Source organism: Rattus norvegicus, chromosome 1 (assembly GCF_036323735.1).
Source record: "Rattus norvegicus strain BN/NHsdMcwi chromosome 1, GRCr8, whole genome shotgun sequence".
NCBI classification, from domain to species: domain Eukaryota; kingdom Metazoa; phylum Chordata; class Mammalia; order Rodentia; family Muridae; genus Rattus; species Rattus norvegicus.
In genome coordinates, this window is record NC_086019.1 from 240951620 (window position 1) to 240978248 (window position 26629).

Here is a 26629-nt window from a genome sequence, read left to right on the forward strand (position 1 = left end):
TAGTGAGTTTTAGGGTGGTCAAAAGGGGAAAAACAAAGAGAAGGGGGAGGAAAGGAATGGAGTGAAGGAGGGAAAAAGGAAATGGCATGTAACTTGTCAATGACTAGGAAGATCTAATTATTGTTTCCTTTTGCATACATAGCAGTTTTTCAACTTTGTTGAACTATGGAGATGTCATACATACATTTGACTCGAGTTTGTGCATCTTCACAATGATTTTTTTATAATGATCAACATACAGAGAATGCTTTCATATCTTCGAGCCTTGTATCTTTCAGTTTTGTCACTGATAATTTTATGCTCAAACCCGTTATGACAATCTTGGTCCTCTGTTTTCATTATCTAATGTGTTGCACTATATTCAATCTAACACCAGTTAATATCTTGAGAATAAATTTATAAGTAAGACTCAGTGAAAACAAAATGGACTAATCCTATCTGAATGCTAAGTTGACATTTATTAGAATAAATAATAATTATGACTTAGCTCAGTCCATACATAATTATGGTTAAATATGCAAGATTCTTTATATAATCAAAATAAAATTATTGTTAGAAGTGATAAGAACATAGAGATTCCTCATTCTCCTCATAATCCTGTTGGGAAGTAAGCATGGTTCAGAATGAGCATTCAGTTACAGTTTACAATTCAGTTGAAAGAATTGCACAATACCCAGTTTGAGGGGTTTTGCGTTTTGTTGTTGTTTTTAAGACTTGTTTATTGATTATTTATCTGAATATACTGTGGCTGTCTTCAGACATACCAGAAATGGGTATCGGACCCCATTACAGGTGGCTACGAGCCACCATGTGGTTGCTGGGAATTGAACTCAGGACCTCTGGAAGAACAGTCAGTGCTCTTAACCACTGAGTCATCTCCCCAGCCCTTTGTTTTGGTTTTTAAGGAAGAAGAGTTGGAGCTTTTGGTGTCAGAGCATGATTGTCAGTGCTGGGATCGTGGCAGCAAGACAGCACACATGGCATTGGAGCAGTAGCTGAGAGCTTGCATTTTAAGATACAACCATGAGGAAGGGGAGGGAAAGGGAGAGAGAGAGACAGAGACAGAGACAGAGACAGACAGAGAGAGACAGAGACAGACAGAGAGACAGACAGAGACACACAGAGACAGAGACAGAGACACACAGAGAGAGAGAGAGAGAGAGAGAGAGAGAGAGAGAGAGAGAGAGAGGGAGATTGGGGATGGCACTAGCTTTTCAAAGCTTTAAAACCCACCCCCCAGTGTCACAACTATGTTAAGGGTATAGACTACATTTTTATACCTCCCAGAACCTCCTGGCAAGGGGTACACTACCACTGTCCCAAAGAGCTGGTCCCTTCCTATATCAATCATTAATCAAAACTTATAAAATTGCTTATGAAAAATCTGATGAAGATACTTTCTAAATTGAGGTTCCTCCTCCAAGGTGATTTTAGTTTGTACTTTATACAAAAACTTTGTGCTTTGACAAAAAGCTAACCAAGACAGCATGTCTATAAGGGATTGCTTTTATTGCTAATTGGTGTAAGAAAATCCAGCCCACTGTGGATAGTACTATTCTCTGAGAAGGTAGTTCTGGGCTGCAAAGGAAAGGAAAGGAAGGAAGGAAGAAGGAAGGAAGGAGGGATGGAGAGAGAGAGAGAGAGAGAGAGAGAGAGACAGACAGAGAGACAGAGAGACAGAGAGAGACAGAGAGAGACAGAGACAGAGAGACAGAGAGACAGAGAGACAGAGAGACAGAGAGACAGAGAGACAGAGAGACAGAGAGAGAGAGCAAGTAGACCGAGTGAACCATTAAGAAACATCTTCCTTTGGTTTCTTTCTTAAACTCCTGCTTGAATGTGACCAGGAACTATAAAACAAGTAAATATTTTCTTCCCTTAATTCGCTTTTAATCTTGTTGTTTGTCACAGCAAGAGAAAAGAAAACTATACTGGTGTGAAAGGTAATACTTCCTTAAGAAGCCAGTGAAGTAGCTGAAGAGCCAAGATACACACATCTGAAAGAGTCACTGAGTAACGAAACAATAGGGACCACTTGTTGAGAGCCAAGCATTGTTCAATGCTTTTCAGATACTATCTTTCATCTGTGTATTACAACAGGATGCATTATCTTAAGTTAAATCTACATGTAGGTGTTAGTTATGATCCTGATGACACAGACAAGGGAGTTAAATGGACTATAAGAGTAACATAACTAATAATAGAGAAAAACAAGACATCCTATCTTGGGCATGTAACTGGTGTGAGCACAGGGATGGGCTGGGAGCCCAGGAGTCATGTCTAATGGTCATTGTTGCTCTCTGAAGTTGAAGTCTGAGATCTAAAACTTGTAAACTGCCATGGCTGTTGAAAAAAAAAAAAACAGAGCCAGACATTTAACTCAAGACTTGTGTAAAATTCATCATTAGCTTCCTTTGCCACTGAGAAAGCAGATTGATCACAGCCCCATATGTACACATCAATCTTTGTGTGCTTTCCAAAGTAAGATCATTCTGCAGGATTCGGTCCCCGCATATTTTCTGCCACTTCTGTCTTGACTTCTGAGCACTTTAAGAGTTCCCTTAAGGGGAATTAGGGCATGAATTAATCAAGGACAGTATCCAAGTTCCTCATAAGTCCTGGTTAATAAGCCCAACAGTTCTGGTCATGGAGCAATCTGAGTCTCTGTTGCTTCTGATAATTCTTTCTTAAGTGAATGCCCTCAATCCCATCATCTCTGTATATCTCTGTCAGTACTAAATGTTTTGTTATGAGAACTGCCAGCAGTTATCTAAAATACTTAACAGTGTGAAAACAAAAAAGTCAGGAGGCAGTGATTCTTCTGTAAGTTTCTCCATTCTCTGGTTATAACAGATAAAGAAAAAAACAAATAACCTTTAGTAGTAAAGGGATATCTTTGGGTGGGAGAGTCTTACACTGTTAGATAATATTAGTCTTGACTTGTTTTGTCCAGTCAGATTCAAGCACAACAATTGCAGTGGCCTCCATAATGATGAGAGTCTCTAATTAAAGCAACCTGTGAAAGATGAAGCTCTGATTTGGCAATCCATACTTCACTTTATCTTTTCCTTCCCTACACGGGCCTTTTTTTTTTTAAAGAAAATGAATTGATAAAGAAATACTAAGCCAGCTTTTCCCCATTTGTATTCTTTATAAAATTAGTTATACTATGATTAAGTGGAATAATTCAGATAATAAAATGTTAAAGACAAATAAATAGGTTAAACAAACTTAGATAGTATATTGATTATGAATATTGCCTAGCTTTAACACTGTAAATTATGATTATCAAGAAAATCAGGCTTGTGGTATGCACATGTCAACAAATTACATAGTTACATATAACTCTCTATATATCAAGTTATATAGGTCTAATCAAGTTATATAGCTGTATACAACTATATATATATATCATCTATGTATATGTATATTTTGTAGAACACTGCTATCCAACATGGCCTGGCCATTATTTTTTTCAAATTAGAGCAGCTTTGGATCCCACAAGAGACCCTCATAACACTGGGCCACTAATGTCCCATTGTGAAAGGGAAAAAAAAGGCAAAATTCAGGGGGTGGCGCTTGGGGGTTCATGAAGGGCTTAGAGGGTGGCACACAAGGAGTTAAAGAAAGCCCAGGATGCTCTGCTTAAGTCACAGGGTCTCAAGAGATGACATACAAGGAACTCATGAGCAGAAATGTATAGAGGTGCATAAGAGGGTCACCAGTAGCTCAGGAGCCAGTAGACAAGATGCAGAGAGCTTCCACCCGACCCTAAGAGCAGGTGGTTAATGATCGCTGGGGAGAGACATGTTTGGTGGTATAGCTGCTTAGAAACAGCATTTGCTTCTTAGGCAGCCTCCATCTACACACCTGTAAGAACCACAGGAATGAACTTAGGTCATCAAGCTTGGTACTAAGCCATCTCACTGGCCCCCTATGGTGTCCGAGTTTCAGGTTTTTAAGGAATCTCTGGATGAATCTCACAGTGGCTGCGTTAATGGACAGTCCTACTGAGTGCATCTTTCTCCTCGATCCTTACCAACATTTGCCTTCACATGTTTCCTCAATGATAGCCATTTTGGCTCAGCAGGCAGGGAGCCCAGATGTCATTTTGATTTTTATTTCCCTAATAGCTAAGGATATTGAACATCTGTCTATAAATTTATTGGTTTCTTTTAGAGAATTGTCTAAAAATCTTACTTGTTCCATTTACTGAATTATTTTGGAAAGGTTTGTGTCTAGTTTTTTAGTTCTTTATGTATTCTGGATACTGGTCCCTTGTTGGATGTACAGCAGACAGAAGTGTCCTCCCATTGTGTGGGCTGCCTTTCTGCTCTATTTCCTTGATGGTTTAGAAACTTTTTAGTTTCATGTAATCTCATTTCTGCAAATTTCCTGGGAATTGAAGTTTCTCTTTTTTCAGAAAGTTCTTGCCAATTCCTATATCTTGAAGTATTTGTTTCTAGCAGTTTCAAAGTTCAGAACTTACATTAATGTCTTTGGTCAATGTGAAGATTACTTTTAAACATATATTTATAGCTAAATAATGTGCTCCTTCATTAATAATGAATTTTGATAATTTTATATTTTGTAAAATTATAACATGTTGGATACATCATAAAGAATATTATATGCATGGAACATTTATGCCTTACCTTTTCTTTAGTTCTATCTTTTGTAAATAAAATTACTGAGTATAATAAATTACACTGATAGGGCCAGAGTTATAGCTCAGTAGTAGAAATGCATATCACGTGGCTCCATGAGAAGGTAACTTATATAATTCTTAGAAATAGTCAATGTTCTATGAGCAGCACATTCGTCAATACATTTTTTCAGCAATTATCCATCATTTCTTTTCCCTAATTACCTACTGAAGACTCAGTTTTTCTTGTATCTTTTACCTTCCTTCCCACATTTGCTCCCTACTTCACTCTTTTCTTATCTAATATCACATTTAAGATTTTCATGGAATGAATCCTTAATAACTCAGTATATTGCTTAAAATACAGCCTAAATGTTTGTGATCCTACTCACTTCCTCACCAGTGTCATTAAAAAAAAATCACACCAATTTTCCTTCTGCGAGATTTCTCCTTGATGATGTTGCATTGATATTTCCTTTCCCAGGCAGACTCCAAATGTGGTGGCTTTTAGCAACATGTTGTATGTTTCTTCCTGGACCCATATATGGCCATATGCAAGAGAGCATCACAAATCCTGAAGCCAATATGAACATTGTAAGTCATTCATTGAGGAAAAAAATAAGATAAGAAATTATTAATTGGTCACATTTTAGGTATAATTTGTGTATCAAGAATTTCTCTAATGATTAAGTCTAGACTTCCTCCTTTGCTCCTTCCCAAAACTAACTAAATTTTAGGACTAAAAGCTCAGACTCACATTGGAGCAACAGTTCTTGTGGTCTGAGCTCATATCTAGCTGTGGCTTTCTGAAGAGAAGGTTCAAGATTTATTTTTGGTAATTCCTCTGCTGCGTATCCTTGAATTCTTTCTGGGGCTTTGTGTAATCCACCTTCATGACTTTGTGAGCTATAGAAGTGTTCTTTGAGGGTTTAATAAGCCAGGTTTGGTTTATGTCCAATAATTTCATACCATCAGTGAACTTTTTTCTATGTTAGAAAGGCAGATGGCACATGTCAACTCTGTGCATTTGTGATAGTGGATTAATAACTAGAACAGCAGATGCACACCATGTCATACAGTCTGTCTTGAGAGTCTAGGCTCTTAACACTATACTCAGTAACAGTATAACCCAAGCATGCACTGTGTGCCTCACAGGAGCAAACATGTAGCCTTGTGGTAATGGTATAGACTGTGCAGCTAACCTTATTGTCTCATTAATAAATCATTTACCCCTTCCTAATGTATTGTCTTGGATAAATTACTAACTTTGCTGGCCTTCAATATTCTCAATTCTAAAACATTTACAATTCTATCACAAAGACTCCTTCACAGAATTGATGAAAAAGACCAAGCTTATATCCTGCAACATTTGTTTCTGCTTCCATGAGTGTCTGTGGACAGGGAAGTTTCTGATGGCCTTCCAACTCATCTTGTACTTCTTTACGCTTTTCTTTTTGTTCCATCCAAAATGCTGACCTATAAGGACTATATCTAAAACTCTGTCAGATGTTATAGATAGATAGATAGATAGATAGATAGATAGATAGATAGATAGATAGATAGATAGATGATAGACAGAGAAGAGTGAGATAAAAGGGTTTTAGATTATTTGCTTTTGTTTTGCACTTTTTCTTGTTCTATTCTGGAGAAGTTAACTTAGTCATCTGTCTTCCTTTCCTTTCCTGGATTCTAATAACCACTTCCTTTTATATCCCTTTGGAGCCAAATTTGTAGGAGCTCACTTATCTTTAGCTGCAATATACTTTCCAATCTCTTGTGGTTTCCCTCATTAGCCAAGCATGTCTATTTCTTGTTGCCAAAACATCTTAAGAATGGACTACTGTGGTTGGTAACACTAAGCCCACAGGCATATTTAGACACTACCCTGAAGATGCTAAGTCATCCCAACCATATGTTACCACTTTGTGCTCAGTCCCTTCATCATATATTTCCCAAGTTGGTATAATTTTTCCTGCTACATGTTGTTGCCTAATGCATAGTTAGTAAAAGAACTATATTACAGTGTACACACACACAAAGCAAAGTGAATTACAGGTATGTATTTTTCAGAGTGAAATTATTTCTTACTGGGGCTACCCTTATGAAAGGCATGATGTTGTAACAGAGGATGGTTATATCCTTGGAACTTACCGAATTCCTCATGGGAAAGGATGCTCAAGGAAAGCAGGTATGATTTTCTTTGCTTTGAAATCAAAATGTCTAAAATGGAAATGTCTAGCCATCCTGGCAGCAGCAGGACACCTTTGTTCAAGATAGGTCATGGTCCTTTTATCAGAGAAGAAAAAAAATCTTTTTCCAGTATATATATATATATATATATATATATATATATATATATATATATATATATACTATTTAGATGTTCCTTTTCTCCATGTCTTTGTCCCTCCAACAAAAACAAAATACTGAAATAAAAGGAAATAAGCCCTCATCATGATAGTACCTCCATAGTTTAGAAACCCAAGCGTCACCCTTGTCATGGTCTTCTCACTGGCATCCTAAATGTGGTCAGTCCTCAAAATCTTTCAGTTTGCCTTCTAAATCTGTCAACCCAGAAAAATTTTCCTAGCTTTAATGATATTCAAATTCAAATAAATTAGGTTGATTTATTTTCATTTAATTTTTATATATGAATATTTACCTGCATATATGTCCATGTACCATGTGTCTCTGCTACTTCTAGAGGCCAGAAGATGGTGTCAGATCCCTGGTCCTAGTGTTGCACACGTTTGTGGTCTGCCTTTGTACCCGCTGGGAATCCAACCCTGGGTCCTCTGCAAAAGCAACCAGTGCTCTAAATCTGAAACATCTCTGCAGCCTCCAACAAGATGCTCCTTAAGAAATAAAATAATGTGAATGAAAATAGTAGTAGAGTTAACATTTTACTGTGAAGTCTTTTTTTTTCTTTTTTTTTTTTTTTTTCCGGAGCTGGGGACCGAACCCAGGGCCTTGCGCTTCCTAGGCAAGCGCTCTACCACTGAGCTAAATCGCCAACCCTACTGTGAAGTCTTTTACATGTTTTATTTTTAATTGAATTCTTAAACCTTCCCTGTGAGAGAGCACTTGCAATTATTTACCACTATGTAAATAACAGGAAGCACATATATACGAACATAGCAAGATAGATTTTTGAACCAGAAAAATCTGGCTCTAATAAACCCGTATGTGACATGATATACTATACATAATCTTCACTTTATAAATGAAGAAAGTGGGGCATAATTATGTGCCCCGGGGAAAGAGTCTCTAAAAAAAGACTGGATCCCTAAGAGACTAGGCTTACCTGGGGCAAAATGTCATCTCTTAATTTTGCTTATGTGGGAATATGTCAGAAAGCAGAGTTTGCAGGAAGGCTGAGGGCATCGGGGAGGAAACCCTTGCTGTCTGTTTTTTCCAGTTCCGAAGGCAGTTGTGTATCTGCAGCATGGCTTAATTGCATCCGCCAGTAACTGGATTTGCAACCTGCCCAACAACAGCTTGGCTTTTCTTCTGGCCGATAGTGGTTATGACGTGTGGTTGGGGAACAGTCGAGGAAACACCTGGTCCAGAAAACACCTGCGACTGTCACCTAAGTCACCGGAATACTGGGCCTTCAGGTAAGAGAAGCCTGTTCCTGATTCATTTACAAGCATCAATTCTTCCTGGTTTCCCTTCTCTGTCCAAATGCACCCGATACAATCTGCAAGAAGCAAACTAGAATTTCCTCTTTCCTGCATCTCAGAATAAACTCTCTAGTTAATTGCTTGTTCTAAAAGCCTTGTTTCCTTCCTGGTGTGACTGACTGGGGTGAGGTGGGGTGGGGTCGGGGGTTGTGTTGCTCTGTCCCGATCAAAATGTGACTATAAGTAGCAGGGAGTTGTTCCTGAAGCCTGACAAGCTTAGTCACAGGGGCGAGGTTTGCTCTTCCTCTGAACTAAGAACCACGCCACTGAGATCACCATTGGCTTCATGGCCTCGTTTCTGTGTTCTTTCGGAAACTCAAGTAATATTTCCTAAATCTCTGCGATAAATGGAACATGACTGAGCCTCGCAGAAAAATTATCAGTAGGCATTCCATCAGATCTTTTATTCCAGTTTCCTGACAGTGAAGATGGAAATGTGGGAAGCTGTTCTCACACACTGTGTTGTCACTCTCCCTCACGAAAAGACAAACCTGGGGTTGGGGATTTAGCTCGAGGTACAACGCTTGCCTAGCAAGCGCAAGGCCCTGGCCTGGGTTCTGGGTTCAGTCCTCAGCTCTGGGAGTCAGAGGAGGGTGTCGGGGGGAGGGGGCTGGGGACGCGGGGGGCGGGGGACAAAATAACATAAATCCAAATCTGAGTATCAACGTCTGCAAGTACTGTTTGCAAACACTGCAGGTCTAACAACCACAGATCCTCGTTTCTAATTTCATCTTTCCTTGTTGGCAGTTTGGATGAGATGGCTAAATACGATCTTCCAGCTACAATCAATCTGATCTTAGAGAAAAGTGGACAGAAGCAACTCTTCTATGTGGGCCACTCGCAGGGCACCACCATAGGTGTGTTTGGACTGGGCGAAATCGAACAATATTAAGTATTTTCTTCTGAGTTTCTGGAAAGGATCAGGTGGTTGGTTGGTTGGTTGGTTTGTTGGTTGGTTGGTTGGTTGGTTGGTTGGTTCATTGGTTCGTTGGTTTTCTGTATAGTCTTTAGTTTCATGACTCTGAAAAGCCATTTCCTTTAGGTAGGTTCTGAAGAGTAAATAAAGCAAGAACGACCGTGAGAAATTTATCCCAACACTGAATTTGGAGGTTGATAGAACTTAATTTGTGTTCTCAGCAGACATTAAGACCCCAGGTTGTATTCTGTGGAAACAAAGATAAACATTTTCCCTTTGAATTTCTCACAGTCAAGCTAGAGAGATGGCTCAGCAGTTAAGAGCACTGGCTGCTCTTCCAGAGGTCCTGAGTTCAATCCTCAGAAATCACATGGTGGCTCACAACCATCTATAATGAAATCTGGTGCCCTCTTCTGGTATGCAGGCATACATGTATATGGGATACTATATACCAATAAATAAATCTTTTTAAAAAAGAGAGAGGACACTGAGGCCAAAACATATATATATGATGGATGTATATGTGAAACTATGTATACATCCCTGCATAGTTCTCACATACACATAGAATAGTTATGACCGGTAGGTTGCTATCATCAGATATTTAAGAAACTCTGATTCTTAAAAGGAGGCTATTGAGTTAGAAGTCAAGATGATAGGTTGGCTTTATATTAAAGCCAGTATGGTCCCTTGCGTTTAATATCTATGCTCCACAGAATGTCACTGGACCTCTCCCCCAAGAACACAAGAGAGATCCAGTTGTACCCTTGAGAGATTTAAAAATTCTTCCCCATAAAGAGCACTCATGGTTCGTTTTGCTTTGTTTTCGATATAGCTACCTTTACAAGGGTTTGCAGCGACGGGATGATCGGACGTTTGTGTGAGCTAATGGCTTCTTTCTCTGCAGCGTTCATAGCATTCTCTACGAACCCAGAGCTGGCTAAAAAGATCAGAATGTTTTTCGCGCTAGCTCCAGTGGTCACAGTAAAATACACTCAAAGCCCAATGAAAAAATTAACCACCCTTTCCAGGAAAGCTGTCAAGGTATGTGAATTCCTCCAAAGTGTGAGGACCTGTAAATCTCCCTGTTTCACAGATACCACAAGAAGACATGTGGCATTTTTCAGACAGTTAGTGATGTAAATGGTGATCAAGGTTCCATGGAAGTTAGCTGGTGACCTGCCTTATCAGGGAGCTCAGGGAACTTGTCCTGATGCCTCCTGTTCTAGGGCCTTTATCTCTGTCTCCAGAACATTTCTTCAGCATCAACTCCCAATCACAGCTAAACTGAGACCTGACTTGATATTTCTGAGGAATCCTCTTCCAGTTCCAACTTCAGTTCCCTTTCCTCACATCGTCAGTACCTGTCGTCTGCAGCCCTTTTGATAAATGGGTTTTCTAACTGGAGTGAAGTAACTCCCCATGGTCTTGAGATGTGTTTTGATGCTCATGGCTCACTATTTCTTTTACACACACTTGAAGATTGACTCTACATCTTCTTTTAAGAAACATCTATTTAATTCTATCTCCCATTTAATCGCATTTTTATGTCACTAAGCTGAATTCCTGGCATATTTTGAATGTCAACCACATCAGATATATAATTTTCAAATATTTTTCCCTTTCCATGTGGTCATTTGTTGTTCTTGTTGTTGTTTTGTGTTTTTGTTTTTGTTTTTGTTTTTTGTTTTTCTATTCAGAAGTCTCCTAATTTTATAAAATCCTATCTGACTACTTTTGGGCTTATTTCTGTATTAGTCAGAGGTTTACTGCTCTGAGCAGACACCAGGACCAAGACAATCATGGCTTACAGGTTTGGAGGTTCAGTCCATTATCATTTAAGGCAGGAGCATGGTACCATCCAGGCAAATGTGGGGCTAGAGGGTCTGAGGGTTCTATATCCCCATCCAGAGGCAGACAGAAGAAGATGGCTTCCAGGCAGTTAGGACAAGGGTCTTAAAGCCCATGCCCACAATGACACACTTCCTCCAACAAGGCCGCACCTCCAAATAATGCCACTCCCTGGGCCAAGCATATTTAAACCACCACAGTTACCAATGATGTGGGAATCTTATTTTTAAATCCCTTGATAATTCCAACTCCCCCAAACACTTTTCCTACCCTTTCTTCTGAGAGTTTCAGACTTCTCCTGCAAACTTTATATGTTTTCAGTTTATTTTCTGTGCAGTAAGAGAACTAGCTTCAATTTCCTGCACATGCACATCCAGTCTTTGCAGTATGACATATTGAAAAGACTGTTCTTTCCCAGTGAGTGTTCCTAGGCCACATGGCTGTCACAGGTGGTGTTTTTTTCTAGTCTCTCAAGATTCTCTTCCATTGGCCTATGTATTTGCTATGTCAATGCCATGACATTGTGTTGTAAAATTATAAAAAATAAAATGCTGTCTTTTACCCCGCTAGGTCTGGCACTGTAGTGCCTCAAAATATCTTCTGGATATCTTGCCAGAAGTACACATTCCAATTCTGTGGCAGCCCAGACTAGCCATCCCACACTCCCTTACACTTAAATCTGCACATGAAAGAACACACAACACAATAATCTTTGATCCAATTGATGAGATATAATTGCCCACCTAAACATACAAAGCCCAGTACCATCCATTCCTTAAGAACATTAATAACAACCTGTAAATACACAGAGCGGAATCTTAACGTCACCTGCCATGTTGTCTACTGGCTACTCTGTCTCTCCCCCTCTTCTGTTCCGGTCTCCTTGTCTCCTCCTCTTCCTTCAAACTCTTCTCCCGCCCATTCTTCCTTCTCATCCAATGACAGGCCTCCTTCTATCCTGTTCCTGCCCTCACCTGTACTTTACAATTTAAATAGGGAGAAGTTTCTGGTGAAGTCACTTGAGTCCTGAGTACTCACTAGGCAGCCTTGGGGCAGTGGAGTTAGGATCAAAACTAATAACTCCAGGGCAAACCACAACAACATTTCTACCAATGTAGCTTTGTGTTACATCACAAAATCAGGTAGTATGTCTGCAATGCTTTTCTTTCTCAATAGTGTTCTAGCTGTGTAATTGTTCGGGTTTCCATATGAATTTTAGATGCTTTTCTTATTGTATGAAAATCGGATAGTTATTTTGACTTGAATCACACTTCAATCATTTTATAGAGTCCTTTAATATGTGCAAATGGCATGTCTAGTTTTTATGTCCGCCCTGATTGTGTTTATCCATTTTACACTTCTCTTGTAGAAAGTTTTTCCTGCTAGTTAGTTTATTCTATTTCTTTTTTATTCTTATAGGTATCCTAAATGAGAATGCTTTGTTTCCTTTTTGGAATAATTTTCTGTTGGATTGTAGAAAGTCTACTGATGTCTACACATTGCTTTTATGTCCTATAATTTTGTCAGATTCATTTATTAGTTCTAGCAGCTATGGGGTAGTCTGCAGGGCTTTCTATATGTATGACCATACTATATGCAAGTGATGAAAAGTTGAATTTCATTGAAAATTGTAGAAAATATCAGGTGTGATAACATGTCTATAACCCCAGAAGTCAGGAGTGTGAGGCAGGGGCATAGTAAGTTTAAGGCTAACCTTGACTACAGAATGAATTTGAGTTCAGGTTCATCTATGTATCGAAGAACTTTCTCAATAAGTAGAGATGGATAGTAAGTAGATAGATGATGCCCTTTATTTCTTTGCCATGCCTTATTGCTCTTAAACTCCTAGTTTGTATATTGGGGTGAAAGTGGACAATCTTGTTTCAGATCCTAGAGAGCTTTCAAATTTCCTCATTTGTGATGATTATGCTAGCTATGGGATTATTATGTATTGATGTAATTATGTTAGAAATACATCCCTCTCATGCTAACTTGTTCATAGTTTTTAATCATGAAAGAATATTCAGGTATATCACCCAAAGTGATTGGATCTATAGAGGTGATAACATGCTTTTGTAATTTATTATTGGAAGGGGATATATGACATGAACTGTATATGGGTTGGTTTGTGGACAATTTTGTGGAGTTTGTTCTCTTTTTACAACATGACATGTGTTCCAGGAATCAAATTCAGAACACCAGGCTTAAACAATACCCTTACCTGCTAAGATATCTCACTAGACCAATAATACGTTTGTTTGGTGTTTTTCCCCCTCTTGTTGTTGCTGCTGCTGCTGCTGCTGCTGGCTTTCATCCTGTTGGCCTATCATAATCGTGCTTTTTCATCTGCATATTTTGACTCTTGCTAATTTAGGTGAATTCCAGTTGATTGGAATAATTTATCTTTTCCATGTATTGTATTTGGTTTGCTAAGTTTTGCACTAAGCATATTTCCACATTTTCATCAGGCATATTTATCTATAATTTGCTGATTTTGCTGTTTCCTTGTGGGGGTATCATGATAATAGTGGCTTCATAGAATAAATTTGGAAGAGTTTCTTCCTTTTCAATTTGGATGCTTTTAGACATTTTGATATAAACTTTAACTCTTCTATAGATGCTTGGGAGAATTCAACAATGACATCACTGGCCATGAGCTTTTCTTTGATGAAAGACTCTTCTTCATCAGCTCATTATTATTAGCTTTTATTAACCAATTCAGATGTCTATTTATTATTCTGTACTGGCTAGGCACGTGCATCAATGAACTCACTCATTTCTTCTAGGTCATCTAGTTATTTGCATTTGTTGCTGCTGGGAAACAAACTTGGCTGCCTTACAAGAGCAGTATGAGCTCAGAAGCACTGAGCCATCTCTCCAGACCCTGATTTTTAACTTTTAAAGATTTGTAGAGGTTGAAGTTGTACTTACCACATGATCTGTTCTGGAAAAAAAATCCGGCAACTGACTCCTCATTGTCAGCACTTGCTCTTGGTCTTGCTCCATTGTCCTTATTAAATTTAGTTCAATCCCCTCGAGGACAGGTCTAAGGACTAGAGTCATATAGAATTAGACTCTTGTTGTGTATCTGTCACATGCATTTATGGCTGTGGGAAAGCTATTCACTCCTCCTAAATTGTGTTTTTCAAACTTATATAGAATTTGCCAAACTTTGATACTCATTGAGATAATATGGGTAAGCATCATTCCTGGTCAATAACACGCACAACACGCATTGCGTAAGTTTGTTTATGTATCAGCCAAGCTCAGTTTAGAGTTCAGTGCAGAGCACTCAGCATTTATTTATGGTTGCTTTGTTCCACTTCCCACCCTGCCTCTGGGCATTTACTTCTTTGTATCGTTGTCTCTCTACTTTCTTTGTTATTTATTTATTTTCGTGTTTATTTTTGTATTTTAATTTTTAATGGGATATTTCATGCATTTACATTTCAAATGTTATCTCCCACCCGGCATCCCCCCTCATCCTGCTTCTGTGAAGATGCTCCCACTCCTACCCATCCATTCCCACCTCACTGCCCTGGCATTCCCCTACACTGAGGAAACAAGCCTTCACAGAACCAAGGGCTTCCCTTCCTATTAATGCCAGACAGTGCCATTCTCTGCTACATATGCAGCTGGAGTCATGGTTCCCTCCATGTGTACTCACTCATTGGTTGGTGGTTTAGTCCCTGGGAGCTCTGGGGGGGAAGGGGTGTCTGGTTCATTGATATTGTTGTTCTTCCTATGGGGTTGCAAACCCCTTCAGCTCCTTCAGTCCTTTCTCTAATTCCTCCATGGGGTTCTCATGTTCAGTCCAGTGGTTAACTAGAAGCATCCTCATCTGTATCAATAAGGCTCTGGCAGAGCCTTTCAGGAGACATCCATATTAGGTTCCTGTCAGGAAGCACTTCTTAACATCAGCAATAGTGACTGTGTTTGGTGGCTGCATATGGGATGGATTCCCAGGTGGGGAAGTCTCTGGATGACCTTTTCTTCAGTCCCTGCTCCACTCTTTGTCCCTGTCTTTCCTCCTGTGAGTATTTTGTCCCACCCTTCTAAGAAGAACTGAAGCTTCTATATTTTGATCTTTTTTCTTCTTGAGCTTCATGTGGTCTGTGAATTTTATCTTGGGTATTCCAAGCTTTTGGGTTAATAGCCATTTATCAGTGAGTGCATACCATGTGTGCTCTTTTGTGACTGGGCTATCTCACTACTTTCTTTTTAACTTGCCATTTACACTGAACCTTTTCTCTTTTAACTTCCTCTGCTTTACTCAATTGTTATTTTGTTTCTTAAAAATAAAAGCTTCGGACTCAGAGAAGCAGAGCAACCTTTCACACATCATTCAGTGAACGGGTGCCAGAGCTAAATCTCAGTATTATTATTATTATTGGGCAATTAAAAAGAATGATGATTTTGATTATATGCAATCGTTTCTCTGCTGTGTGGATGGTAGTGGTGCTTTGTTTGGGCCTGCCTGACTTCAAACTTGCTATACAAATCAGGCATCTGATTTGTGGCAATCCTCCTGCCTCTGCCTCCCAGGTGCAGGGATCATAGATATACTTTATCAAATGTAGCTTCATAACTTTTTCAAGGTCGGTCAGAAAAACCCAGGCCTAGATACTTGCCCAGCTGAGTAGAGCATTGAAGTATTACAACCAATGTTCTGTTTGGTAAGCCATATGTTCATATTAACATAGTGTGTAGCATTTGTCAAGCTGGTATAGTCATTGAAATGACATATAGAAGCAGCATATCTGTTTTTCCCACAGCCACAACATGCAATGACGTCTTCTTTTTTCAACAAACAAAAATGGCTCAATTATCACAAAGGTGCAAAGATTCTTGCAGGGACCTATATGCCTCTTACCATGTGACCAACATGCCCTCTCCAGGATCAAGTTGATAGCTTGTGCACAGTGATGTGTCCCTCTTTAAATGAGCCTTCTGCAATGCTATACTACACTCTCCTTTAGGTCAGGATGAAGGGGTAATTCTTTGTCCTTGGGTAATGCATAGTGAATGCTATAGGAATGGAGTAAAACTGAGACTCCCATGCTGCTTCCCCCTGCATTTGGGAAGGAACAGGGCCTATGAGATAGACATGGCCTCTTCCTTCATGTATTTTTGTAGCTGACTATATGAACATACTGGCTACTTCATGTCATTTTTCCCATGTATGGACAGAGATAGTATTGATAAACGGAGAATAAAAGCATGCAGTCTATCAGATGAGATGTGCTCTGTAGTTGAATTACTTTTTCCTGAAGGAATCCAGGTCTTCACACATAGAACACTGAATAGGTGTCAGCGTTCTTTTTAAAACATAAATTCACAATGTGGCTGCATGCCGCCACGATTACTAAATCACAATGGGGACAGTCACACAGTTACAGTTTGGTGAGTGGAGTAATTGCTAGGACTGTGTAGTAATTAGCACACAATGAAGAACAGAACAGAATGAATTAGGTGACTTTTGCAATGGCCTGTTATAGCATTATGACCTACAGAATTGAGAAGCTTGAACTTAATTGAATGCCATTCTTCCCCTGCATTACCTTCTTTCTCTTCTTCCTACTCCTTCCCCGATCTTGTTACACTTTCTCTCTCCTCTCCCCCCTCTCCCTCCTAATTCTCTCCTCTTTCTCCTTTCCTCTGTTTTCTGTCTTTAATAGAAAAACTATATTCATTAAATCATGGTGATATATATACATATGCATATATATATGTACATATATATGTATATATATACATATATATGTATATATATATAGAGAGAGAGAGAGAGATCATAGACTAGTAAATGTTTTACTAAATGGTAATTCCTTTCAATTCCATAATACAAAACATTTTCAAACTCAGAATGGAATTAAGTTACGCCATGTAAGAATTTACTGGCTCTAGTTTACCAAAGAAAAGGTAAAAACCTACAGTGAATTATTGCAACGAAAATTAATGTGCATTATTCTTTTTCAGTTGCTGTTGTAATAGTCAGTTAGTAAAGGATTTCAGAAGGAATCTGTGACAGTTTTTATAGTGAATGGTTGTTTCTATTGCTCTTAAGAAATAAAATTGATCTTTCACCTCCCCTATAACTTATTACCCTAATAATATAAAATTCACCCTGGTGAAAGAAAAGCAAGATTTGACCAACGTACATGAGGATTCAATATTTTCTTGCACTGTGATGCGATAGGCTTTTAGACTTCAAAGGGTGTATTCAACATACTCGCACCCTTGCCTGATATTTCATCAGTGGAGATGCAGTACTTACAGTGAGGGTTTTGTTTCTGGGAACGTGTTAAAGGATCGAGAGAGGAAAACCTGGTTGCTTGTTTCAGATACGACTTAGGACAAACTTACTGTTCTGAAACTCTTTGCTAGGTTCTAAGAGCTTCATTAGATAGTCTTCAAACGGGAGCCATCACCTTCACGATGATTCTGCTTAGGAGGTGCCCCAAAAGTTCAGGCAAACAGGAATTAGGTTCTTCTCACGTTATAAGAAGAATCTAGATCCATGTAGAAATGTTTTACCAATCTCTGTGCAGGCTATATTCCAAGGGAACATGCCCAAAAGATCCACGAATGAATCTTTTGAAAAGTTTTAGGGTAGTTAGGAGTATTACAAAGATAAGATTTCACCAGCCTTGTGGTTTCACACAGGACCAATACTGTTACTGCCCTTGCAGTCCTTGCCTGGATGGACAAACATTCTCTGCTCCTGTTCTCTATGACAGTTAGTGATGTTCTACGCCCATCTTTCAGATATTATTTGGTGACAAAATGTTCTCCACACACACGTGGCTCGAACAATTCATTGCTACCAAAGTGTGCAACCGGAAGTTATTCCGTCAGCTATGCAGCAACTTCCTGTTTTCTCTAAGTGGATTTGATCCCCAAAACTTAAACATGGTAGGTATAAGTAATCACTTCCTGAAAAACAAAGATTTTGTTGCAAAGGGGTTGAGAGTTTGGATTTTATGTAAGTCATATTAGATAGCTTATGTTTTGTCTTTTGAAAGACTCCACTCAGGGTTGAGAGTTGACTATCACTTATAAAAATGACTGGAGAAAATGGCTTGCCCACATAGCTTCGAATTCTTGCTGTGGCTAAAACTACACCAATAAAAAAATCTCATTATTTTCATTAGAATTATGATTATTTCAGACCTACTAAAGTGGACTCAGGGAATGATTTTAGAATCTACATTTTGTATTGATTTTTAAATAAATCTTCTACATTGTTGTGTTTATAAAAAGATACGGGAAGAAGAAATATGTTTTGGTGAATGTGTAGTCAGGTGTGGGGAAGGGGGTGCCTCCCAGGGCCCATGCTCAGGTATCCCTTCCCCCTGAGGGACCAGCCACACAACGGCATAGTATAGAATAGAGTTTATTCAGAGCATGGGGAGGAGTGTTGAAAGCATAGGAGAGAGAGAGAGAGAGAGAGAGAGAGAGAGAGAGAGAGAGAGAGAGAGAGGAGATTAGAGGCTGTCCATGAGCATGTGGAGAGGGGAGAGGGGAATGGGTAGAGAAAGGGAAGGGACAAAAGGACAGAGAGGGAACAAGAAGGCAAAAGAAAGTCAAGAGGGTGAGGACCCCATTTTATGGTGAGTCAAGCACACCTGGCAGTTGCCAGATAATGGTGGGGCAGCTTAGACAAAATGCTAACATACATCCATTAACAATTTGGAAATTCTTATCTTGTGAATCACCCCTCCAGTAAATGAAAGACATAAATTTGTCTTTCCATTAAGCTATAAACGTAGCATTAAGGGTACTGACTTGGATGGTTACTCTTCCTTTCTTCTAGCACTGGTCTCCTTTCCATTCAAATTATAAGTAGCTAACTTGAAGTACAAAGAAGGGAAAGTTCAGAACTTATTCTTCACATCCCAGCTAGACATGGACTATGTTTGAAACCAGAGGTATCACACAGTTGAAGATGGTCTCCATCTCAGAGTCTTTTGTCAAGAGCCTGCTCTCCCTCTATTGTGTAGATAGGAGGTACTCTCTAAGTTGTTCAGGCTGGCCTTGAACTCACCATATAGCCCAGATGAGCCTTGAATTCATGATACTCCTGTATCAGACTCCTGAGTACTCTGGATTACAGAGCTGATGGTGAGATTCAAAGATTTTTATAAAAGGCTTGCTTTGTGCAAAGCAGGCCTGAACTGTTCTCAAGTCAATTCTCCAGTGAAACTGTGCTTGTTAATCATGGGGATGTAAGAATGTCACGAAGATGAAAATATGTCACATAGGCTAAGCTAAGCAAGTTGGTTCAAGGGTCTGATATATATTAATAAAGCAATACCCTTGACTATAGAGGCCCTCTTTGGCCAAATTCTTTTTTGACTGTCAGCTAAGAACTAGATTATGGATATTATAACATCAGGAAGAAGAGAGAGACACATAACCAGCAGTGAAGCTTTTGTGGAACTTTGAAATAATAATGATTGCTAATAATACCAATGCTCTGAACTCAATTTATGATTTTGGCTTGTTTTCAGCAGTTTTGAATTAATCATAAATAGATATATTTTTAAAAACTGTTCAAATGTTTTGATATGTTGATAAAAAATAGTCCTTATATTTAAAAATTGACTCAAAGTGTGAAAGAAAATATTCTATCCAAAATAAATTTAACTACATTAAAGGACTTTCATCCTACATACATTCAAAGGCTTCACAGAATATTTGACACATTTTTTAAAATCTGGTAATGACTTAAAACATGTAGATCTGTGCCAAAACTTTTTGTGAGCAAAGCTTTCACTTCAATTTATTTTTTTCATATTTATTTATTTTTATTTTATGTATATGTTTGGTACTACGTGCATGCTGTGCTTACAGAGGTCAGAAGAAGGCATCAAGTCCCCTAGGACTGGCATTACACACACACACACACACACACACACACATATACACAGAGTTGTGAGCTGTCATTTGAGTGCTGGGGATTGAACCTATGTCCTCTGCAAGAGCAGTCAGTACTCTTAACCACTAAGCCATCTCTCCAACCCCTCAAAGTTTTATTTCAGTGTTCTTTTATATATACAAAGTAAAGAAGAGGCAAGAAGAGGCCCATTTAAGTTTTTACCACCTCGTCTGTGGGAGATGAGCACAAAGAGAAAAGTTGCACAGCCTTCTGCGTTCAACCAGTTAGATGCCCTCTGTGGGCTGAAGGACATCATTACCCAGGACAGAACAAGCCATGGAGGAAAGTTTGCTTAATGATGAGCTTTTTTGGTTACTATTTCCAGAGAGATACAGAATATGTTTTCCTAAAGATAATAAGTGTAATTATAAACAGGAAGCTGAAGTGGTCTTCAAATGTCTATGCATGTGTTAAGAGTAGCCTTGAGATGAGAAATGCTTTCTTTACAGAGTCGCTTGGATGTTTATATGGCACAGAGTCCTGCAGGAACATCTGTTCAGAACATGTTGCACTGGGCCCAGGTACATCTCTCTCTCTCTCTCTCTCTCTCTCTCTCTCTCTCTCTCTCTCTCTCTCTCTCTCAGGGGCATACCCAAATATCTACAATCTCCTTGAGGTGCAGTTCCAGAGAGTTCCATGCAGGTTGTGCATGCACCTACCTAGCATGGTGTTGCTTCTAGAATCAACGCTCACTTCCTTTTATGATTACCGTTGCTCTCATCTATTCTTGTCTTCGGTGCCTGGGCTTAGAGGCTGATGACCACATATTCTGACTGAGTTCCTGTCCATAAGTTCCTCCCTTAGCCTGTTTGGAAAAGGCTTTTATTTCTTCTTCTGGGAAATCATTAGGTTTGACAACTTTATGTAAAACAATACAACCTATTCGAGAAAGGCCTGTTCGTCTTACGATTAGCCCATGGGGCATTTCAGAGTGCAGAAAGAGTGATTTGTTCCAAACAAAGGAAACTCTAGGGAGGAATTAAAATAGATGAATGGTTTTTGGGTTTGCTCACAGTTACAATTTCACTTGATAAGCTTATTCAATATCAGGTAAGCTCAAGATAAATTTGGTTCAATTAATTGCATAACTTTCTGAGCCAAGATGTGTATAAGTTTATATTAATTCTTTGTCAGCAACTTTTATTCTTTATCAATAATTTCAGCCCCATCTTTTTAAAGAATTCAACGAAATTAGCATAATCCCATCAATCTGTGTACAAGAGGAAATTCGAGAGTAATTCACATTTTTAGCATACATACTAATATCTTATGACTCACTTTAAAGGAGAAAATGGGAATCAGTTACAGACAGTATATAAAACACTGGAGACTAGTGCAAAGTGTTTGGAGATAGACTTTGTGCTCCTATGAGTGAAGGCTGGTCTAAACATGGAACCTGATACTAGTGAGGACGTGGGTTCCTCCCAGGAAATGCAAACCCAAGTTCACAGTTCATAAGCACTTACTACATGGTCGCCTTCCTCTTTCTATATGATTTCCTGCATCTTGCTGGATACTTATGAAAATGTTTCCATTATGGCAGTTACAGCCCATTCTGCAAATATTGCAGCTGATGCCTTTTGCATCTACAGAGACTCTTGCCTTTTGCAAAAATAAGGGATGACCGGGATACAGCATTTGCTTCAAATGTATCCAGACGGCTAAAGCAAGGGTGATGTTGCTCATCTGTCTATAGCACTGACTGAATATCTCTAATCCATCACTTACACTGAAAAATTTAAATTCTGGAGCAGGTTGAATTGGGGGTTTTCAGATTAGGCATGCTCAATTAATAAAATCCATGCAAATATACAAAATTTGAAAATGTGAACTTTTAAAACCTCTGAAGTCAAGAACACAGCTGGTCTCAAGCATTTCAAACAAAACATACTTGCTTTGTAGTGAGTCAGTGAAAGACACTCTGTTGCACACTGCCAGGGACTGAGTGGCTTATACACATCTTCCTAGTTAATCTAACAGACCAGGCAGATGCTGCCGTCATTCACACTGCAGATGTTTGTCCTGCATATGAGATTGGGTCATCATTCAAGCCTGGGTATAAAACCATCTTATCAGACAATAGACTCCAGATTCTAAAAAGAACACTCTGTTTCCTCACACTGTATAAAATGCATGGAATTGGTTGGGATTTTTTTTTTTTTGTTTTTTGAGACAGTTTTATAGCACACACATGTAAAATATAATTATATATACATATATCTATATATCTTCTATAACTACATACATTACATTTATAGCAATGTATGCATTTATAGTAATATACATATAAATATGTATATGCACATACATAAATAATATTATAGAAGTAAAAAAATAAAGTAAAAGGGTTAAAACTATAAGGGAGAGAAATTCTTCTGAAGATAATTAAGCCCTTCATATAAATCTGGATTTATCTGCCTCCTTATCTGGATACTTCCACTCAAATGTCTGAAATCTGAATACCAAGGTGTAAAGGTAGCTATTCCCACTGCTGCCAAAGCTTAGCCCATAGAGCTCGCTCACAGCACGACACATGGCCTGGTCCTGCTCAGAAGCCTCAAGCAGTCCACAGTTGCTGAATATTCTCCAATAGTGACAAAGACATTTAATAACAGGGGAGACATTCAAAACAGCATAAGGACACTTGCTGATAGACAGAAAAGTGGCAAGTTGTTTAATATCAGACATACTCATTTTTAGTGTTGGAAATTATGGACAAAATTCCTATTAATATATACAGATATAAATTCTTGAAATCCAATGTAGCATATATATATATGTATATATATATATGTGTATATATATATATATATATATATATATATATATATATATATATAGGTTCTGTAGGTTCCATGAAGCAGTATCCACCTTTATTGTTTGATTAATGTTCTAATGCGTGGGCATAATATCAACGTTCTCCGTGTATTTCTTTCTCACTAATTGTAAATGTGCATTGTCTTCTTATATCATTTTAATGTGGTTTTTTTTAATTTTTGTTTTATCTTAGGCTGTCAATTCCGGTCAACTCCAAGCTTTTGACTGGGGCAATCCTGACCAGAACATGATGCACTTCAACCAGGTAAATAGTAGCGAGAACAGCCTCATTCGAATATTTATGTGCTGCTTCCCATTTGTTTTGATGAGCAGCTCATGGCTGCTAGCACGTGGTGCTTCCCGGGTTTTACCCTGAGCTGAGTCATTGTTTCTAATCCTCGCATTAGTCACTTAAGGGGAACCTCATTGCCCTTGTTTTCCTAGAGGCTTAAGGAAGTACATTGCCAAATAACTAGACAATGGCCCATGGATTTCTGGATCTCAGATGTATTTCTCCATTTTCTTTTCACTGCTCATTTCTTTACAGGAAAACAAAACAAGTACTCTTAATACTTAATTAGCACTGTTTTAAAGACAGAATTTAGAAACATGGACCCCATTTCTAATAACGCTAGCATTGTTCTAACAGTTCCTCATGACGTCCTTCGTTACTTTTTAAAAACCCAATACATGGATTTTAAGATGAGTCAGTGAGGAAAAAGCCATCCTTAAGGAGAACTGCCTCTACCAAATGGATAATATAACATTAAAATATTTCTTGGCATCATCTATGAAAATGATGAATTTAGTGAGTATCTTACACTAAAAACTGTACATTCTCTCTTGGTTACTGTTAGTTTTTTCTAACTATGTTGGGCAACATAATCATTGTTCTGACTGCCTAATGGCAGTCAAAATTGCAAAAATAGCACAAATAGAGAAATTAATATTTTCAATGTTTTGAAAAAATTGGCTGTTCTCTCAAACTGCTGTAGTGGAATCTACATGGGCTTGAGGGAGGAGCAGATATCAAACACATACCTGGCAGACGGTGATGTGTCTCTCTGTTAATGACTGCCTCCCTTGCTCCACCAAGTTCATGGTTTCTTTAGGAAGAGCATTTTAGATGCTGACCTCATCTTATGAGTTAGGAGTCTTAGATGAAAGTGGGGTCAGAGCTGTCAAGTTCATCTTTGTATTTACAAATGGAAGGAAAATCATGCATGCATGGTGAGCGAGATTCAGATATGGTTCCTTGCTTGGAACTTCTAAGGGAAACTCAAACAGAAGATGAACTCTGCATATTTAAAAGGCAGTAGCCTTAGTTACAACTACACTTAAGGACACCATAAATTATATTGGTTTAATTACCGACATAAATCACTGGGGATTCTACATTGCTAAGGAAGCGTGATGTCTAAATAATTTATGATTTCTCTCTCACTGTCAACTTAAATATAAACTAAGAAGTCCTAGAAAAAGTTAACCAGATACCACTTAAAGCCAAATTTTAATATTTATTTTTGATTTTCCTTCTTCTCCTCAATGCCTAAGTTCTTAGCAGAATAATAGTGTCACTGGAGTAATGGAATTCTTGCTTTAGGGACATTAGACCGAGTCTGATCCTGAAAGCTTACCTGTGTCTGTTGATGCTCACTTTGCCTTGGTTTTCCTCAGTCTTTGTTGAACTCTATTTTGGCAGCTAAGTATTTGTCCTTCATATGTTGCTACTAAGAAAATCACAATTAGAAAAACCAAATCTCAGACTTCTGCATATGAGAGAGACGTTTATTTCGAAATGTGCACACTCTCAGGTCAAGTTCTACCAGAAAGAGAAACCCCTGATTTTTCAGAGAAACGTTCTTCCTCAAGTATCTGCCCCAAAGTGCAAGTCGGGAGCGTAATGGTAGTTCTTTATTTTCATAATGCATTATCGCAGTAACATGATTTCTTTGATTCCTGGCTATATCATGATGGCAGAGGCTCTCCTCTTCTGGATGCTTCTGTCAAGGTCCATTGCCTTATAACCGGCCTAAAAGCAAGCAAGACATACAAACAAATATTGCACTCTCTGAAAGAGTAAGAACATGTCTTTCTTATTGCTAGGAGTTATTCTAAGATACCTTTTCACAGCAGTGGAGAACTCACTATACAATGTTTCTGTGTTCATATGTCATTAACTGAATCCCAATTCAACAGATTAGAATCTGGAAAAAAAAAATAGCTCACTATCTAATGTTGTTCTCCCTTTCCTGCCCGCTCTGCCTTCCTTTCTCTCCCACTTCCTTTAGCTTACCCCACCTGTGTATAACATCAGTAAGATGCGAGTCCCAACAGCAATGTGGAGTGGGGGACGCGATGTTGTGGCAGATGAGAAGGACACTAAGAACCTGCTCCCTAAAGTTGCCAACCTTATCTACTACAAGGAGATCCCACACTACAACCACATGGACTTTTACCTCGGACAGGACGCCCCCCAGGAAGTTTACCGAGACCTAATTACAATGATGGAAGAGTCTTTGCAAAATTAATGGCGCTCTATTTTTATAAGCAGGTGTGTGTCTTGTGGTAATAATAAGACAGACGCTCCAATGACACCTCAGTCATTCTCAACTTGTATTGTCTCTTCTTTTCTGTGAGGAAGAGAACCGGAGCGAGGGTTCTTTGTAGTCAACAGCATTTGCAAAGTTGACAGAGGCCATACCCCCTGGCTAGGTGATTCTATTTGGCAAAGGTGAAGGAATGCAATTACTTCCTTCATTAGAAAACACAGCATTACGTTTAAGAATTCTAAAGCAAGAGCTACTTTTTTTACAAACAGATGTAATGAGGATGTTCACATTGCAAGGAACAGCGAATGGTTTCTCAGATCTGAGAATGATCTCTGGCCAATAACCAGCAAAGATCACTTCAACCACTCTACCACTGTGCTTGAGTGCAGACCCCCATTATTTTGTACTCAAGCTTCCCACTGGGAAAGCAGCCTGGATTGCAACCTGTGAAACCCAGGGCAGAGTCCTCCATGTATAACATGCCTACATTCTTGAACTCCAAAACACTGGTATCATAAATATGCTTGATTTCAAATTGTCAACTTTATTCTAATCTGTTGTCATCAATAATAAGATGCCAAACCTTAAGATATAGCAAGTATATAATAAATGTAATACTTGATCCTATTAACTATATAGTGACATTAATACCACAATTGAAAGCATATAATCTTATAATTATGTAACACTGTATTACATGTAACAATGTATTTATTGCAGTATATTATATGTTGTTATTTAATTGGTTGAAAACTTGATATAACCTCATCTTGATTTCACCTAGTAACCTTTGATGTAATTCTCTTCCTTGACCATTCAGTTGTAGGTTATTAATGACTGAATTATTCAGCATGTATTTAGTTGAAAAGGTCTTTCTGCTTTTGTTTCTAGAAGAATTTATTTCCTTAGAATGGAATTTGCATTCCCATGTTTGAATTATGTCATTGTTTTTCAGTCTTCTTTTTACTTTTATTCTGCTTTCATGATTAAATCCCCACCAGTTTCCCCTCCCTCCACTCCTCCCAGTCTTTCCCCACTTCTCCTTTACCCCAGATCAACTCCTCCTTTGGGGTGTGTGTGTGTGTCTGTGTGTCTGTGTCTGTGTGTGTGTGTGTGTGTCTGTGTCTGTGTCTGTGTGTGTCTGTGTGTCTGTGTGTCTGTGTGTGTGTCTGTGTGTCTGTGTGTGTGTCTGTGTGTGTGTGTGTGTGTGTGAGAGAGAGAGAG

The 26629-nt window shown here is 38.7% G+C and overlaps 1 protein-coding gene across 2 annotated transcripts in view; it reads left to right on the forward strand.

Annotated features, from left to right (window-relative positions):
• Positions 1-26342, forward strand: part of Lipk (lipase, family member K) — a 31861-nt gene extending 5519 nt beyond the window's left edge. The window contains exons 2-10 of one of the 2 annotated variants that reach the window (NM_001106374.1): positions 5130-5239; positions 6716-6833; positions 8064-8262; positions 9076-9185; positions 10152-10288; positions 17864-18010; positions 20486-20557; positions 23047-23118; positions 25145-26154. In NM_001106374.1, coding sequence (NP_001099844.1) covers positions 5141-5239; positions 6716-6833; positions 8064-8262; positions 9076-9185; positions 10152-10288; positions 17864-18010; positions 20486-20557; positions 23047-23118; positions 25145-25384 — 1194 coding nt within the window. In that variant the 5' untranslated portion in view covers positions 5130-5140 and the 3' untranslated portion in view covers positions 25385-26154. Of the gene's footprint in view, positions 1-5129; positions 5240-6715; positions 6834-8063; positions 8263-9075; positions 9186-10151; positions 10289-17863; positions 18011-20485; positions 20558-23046; positions 23119-25144 lie in introns of both variants that reach the window. The other variant, XM_063287436.1, reaches the window with a different exon arrangement.
• Positions 26343-26629: the final 287 nt, after the last annotated feature.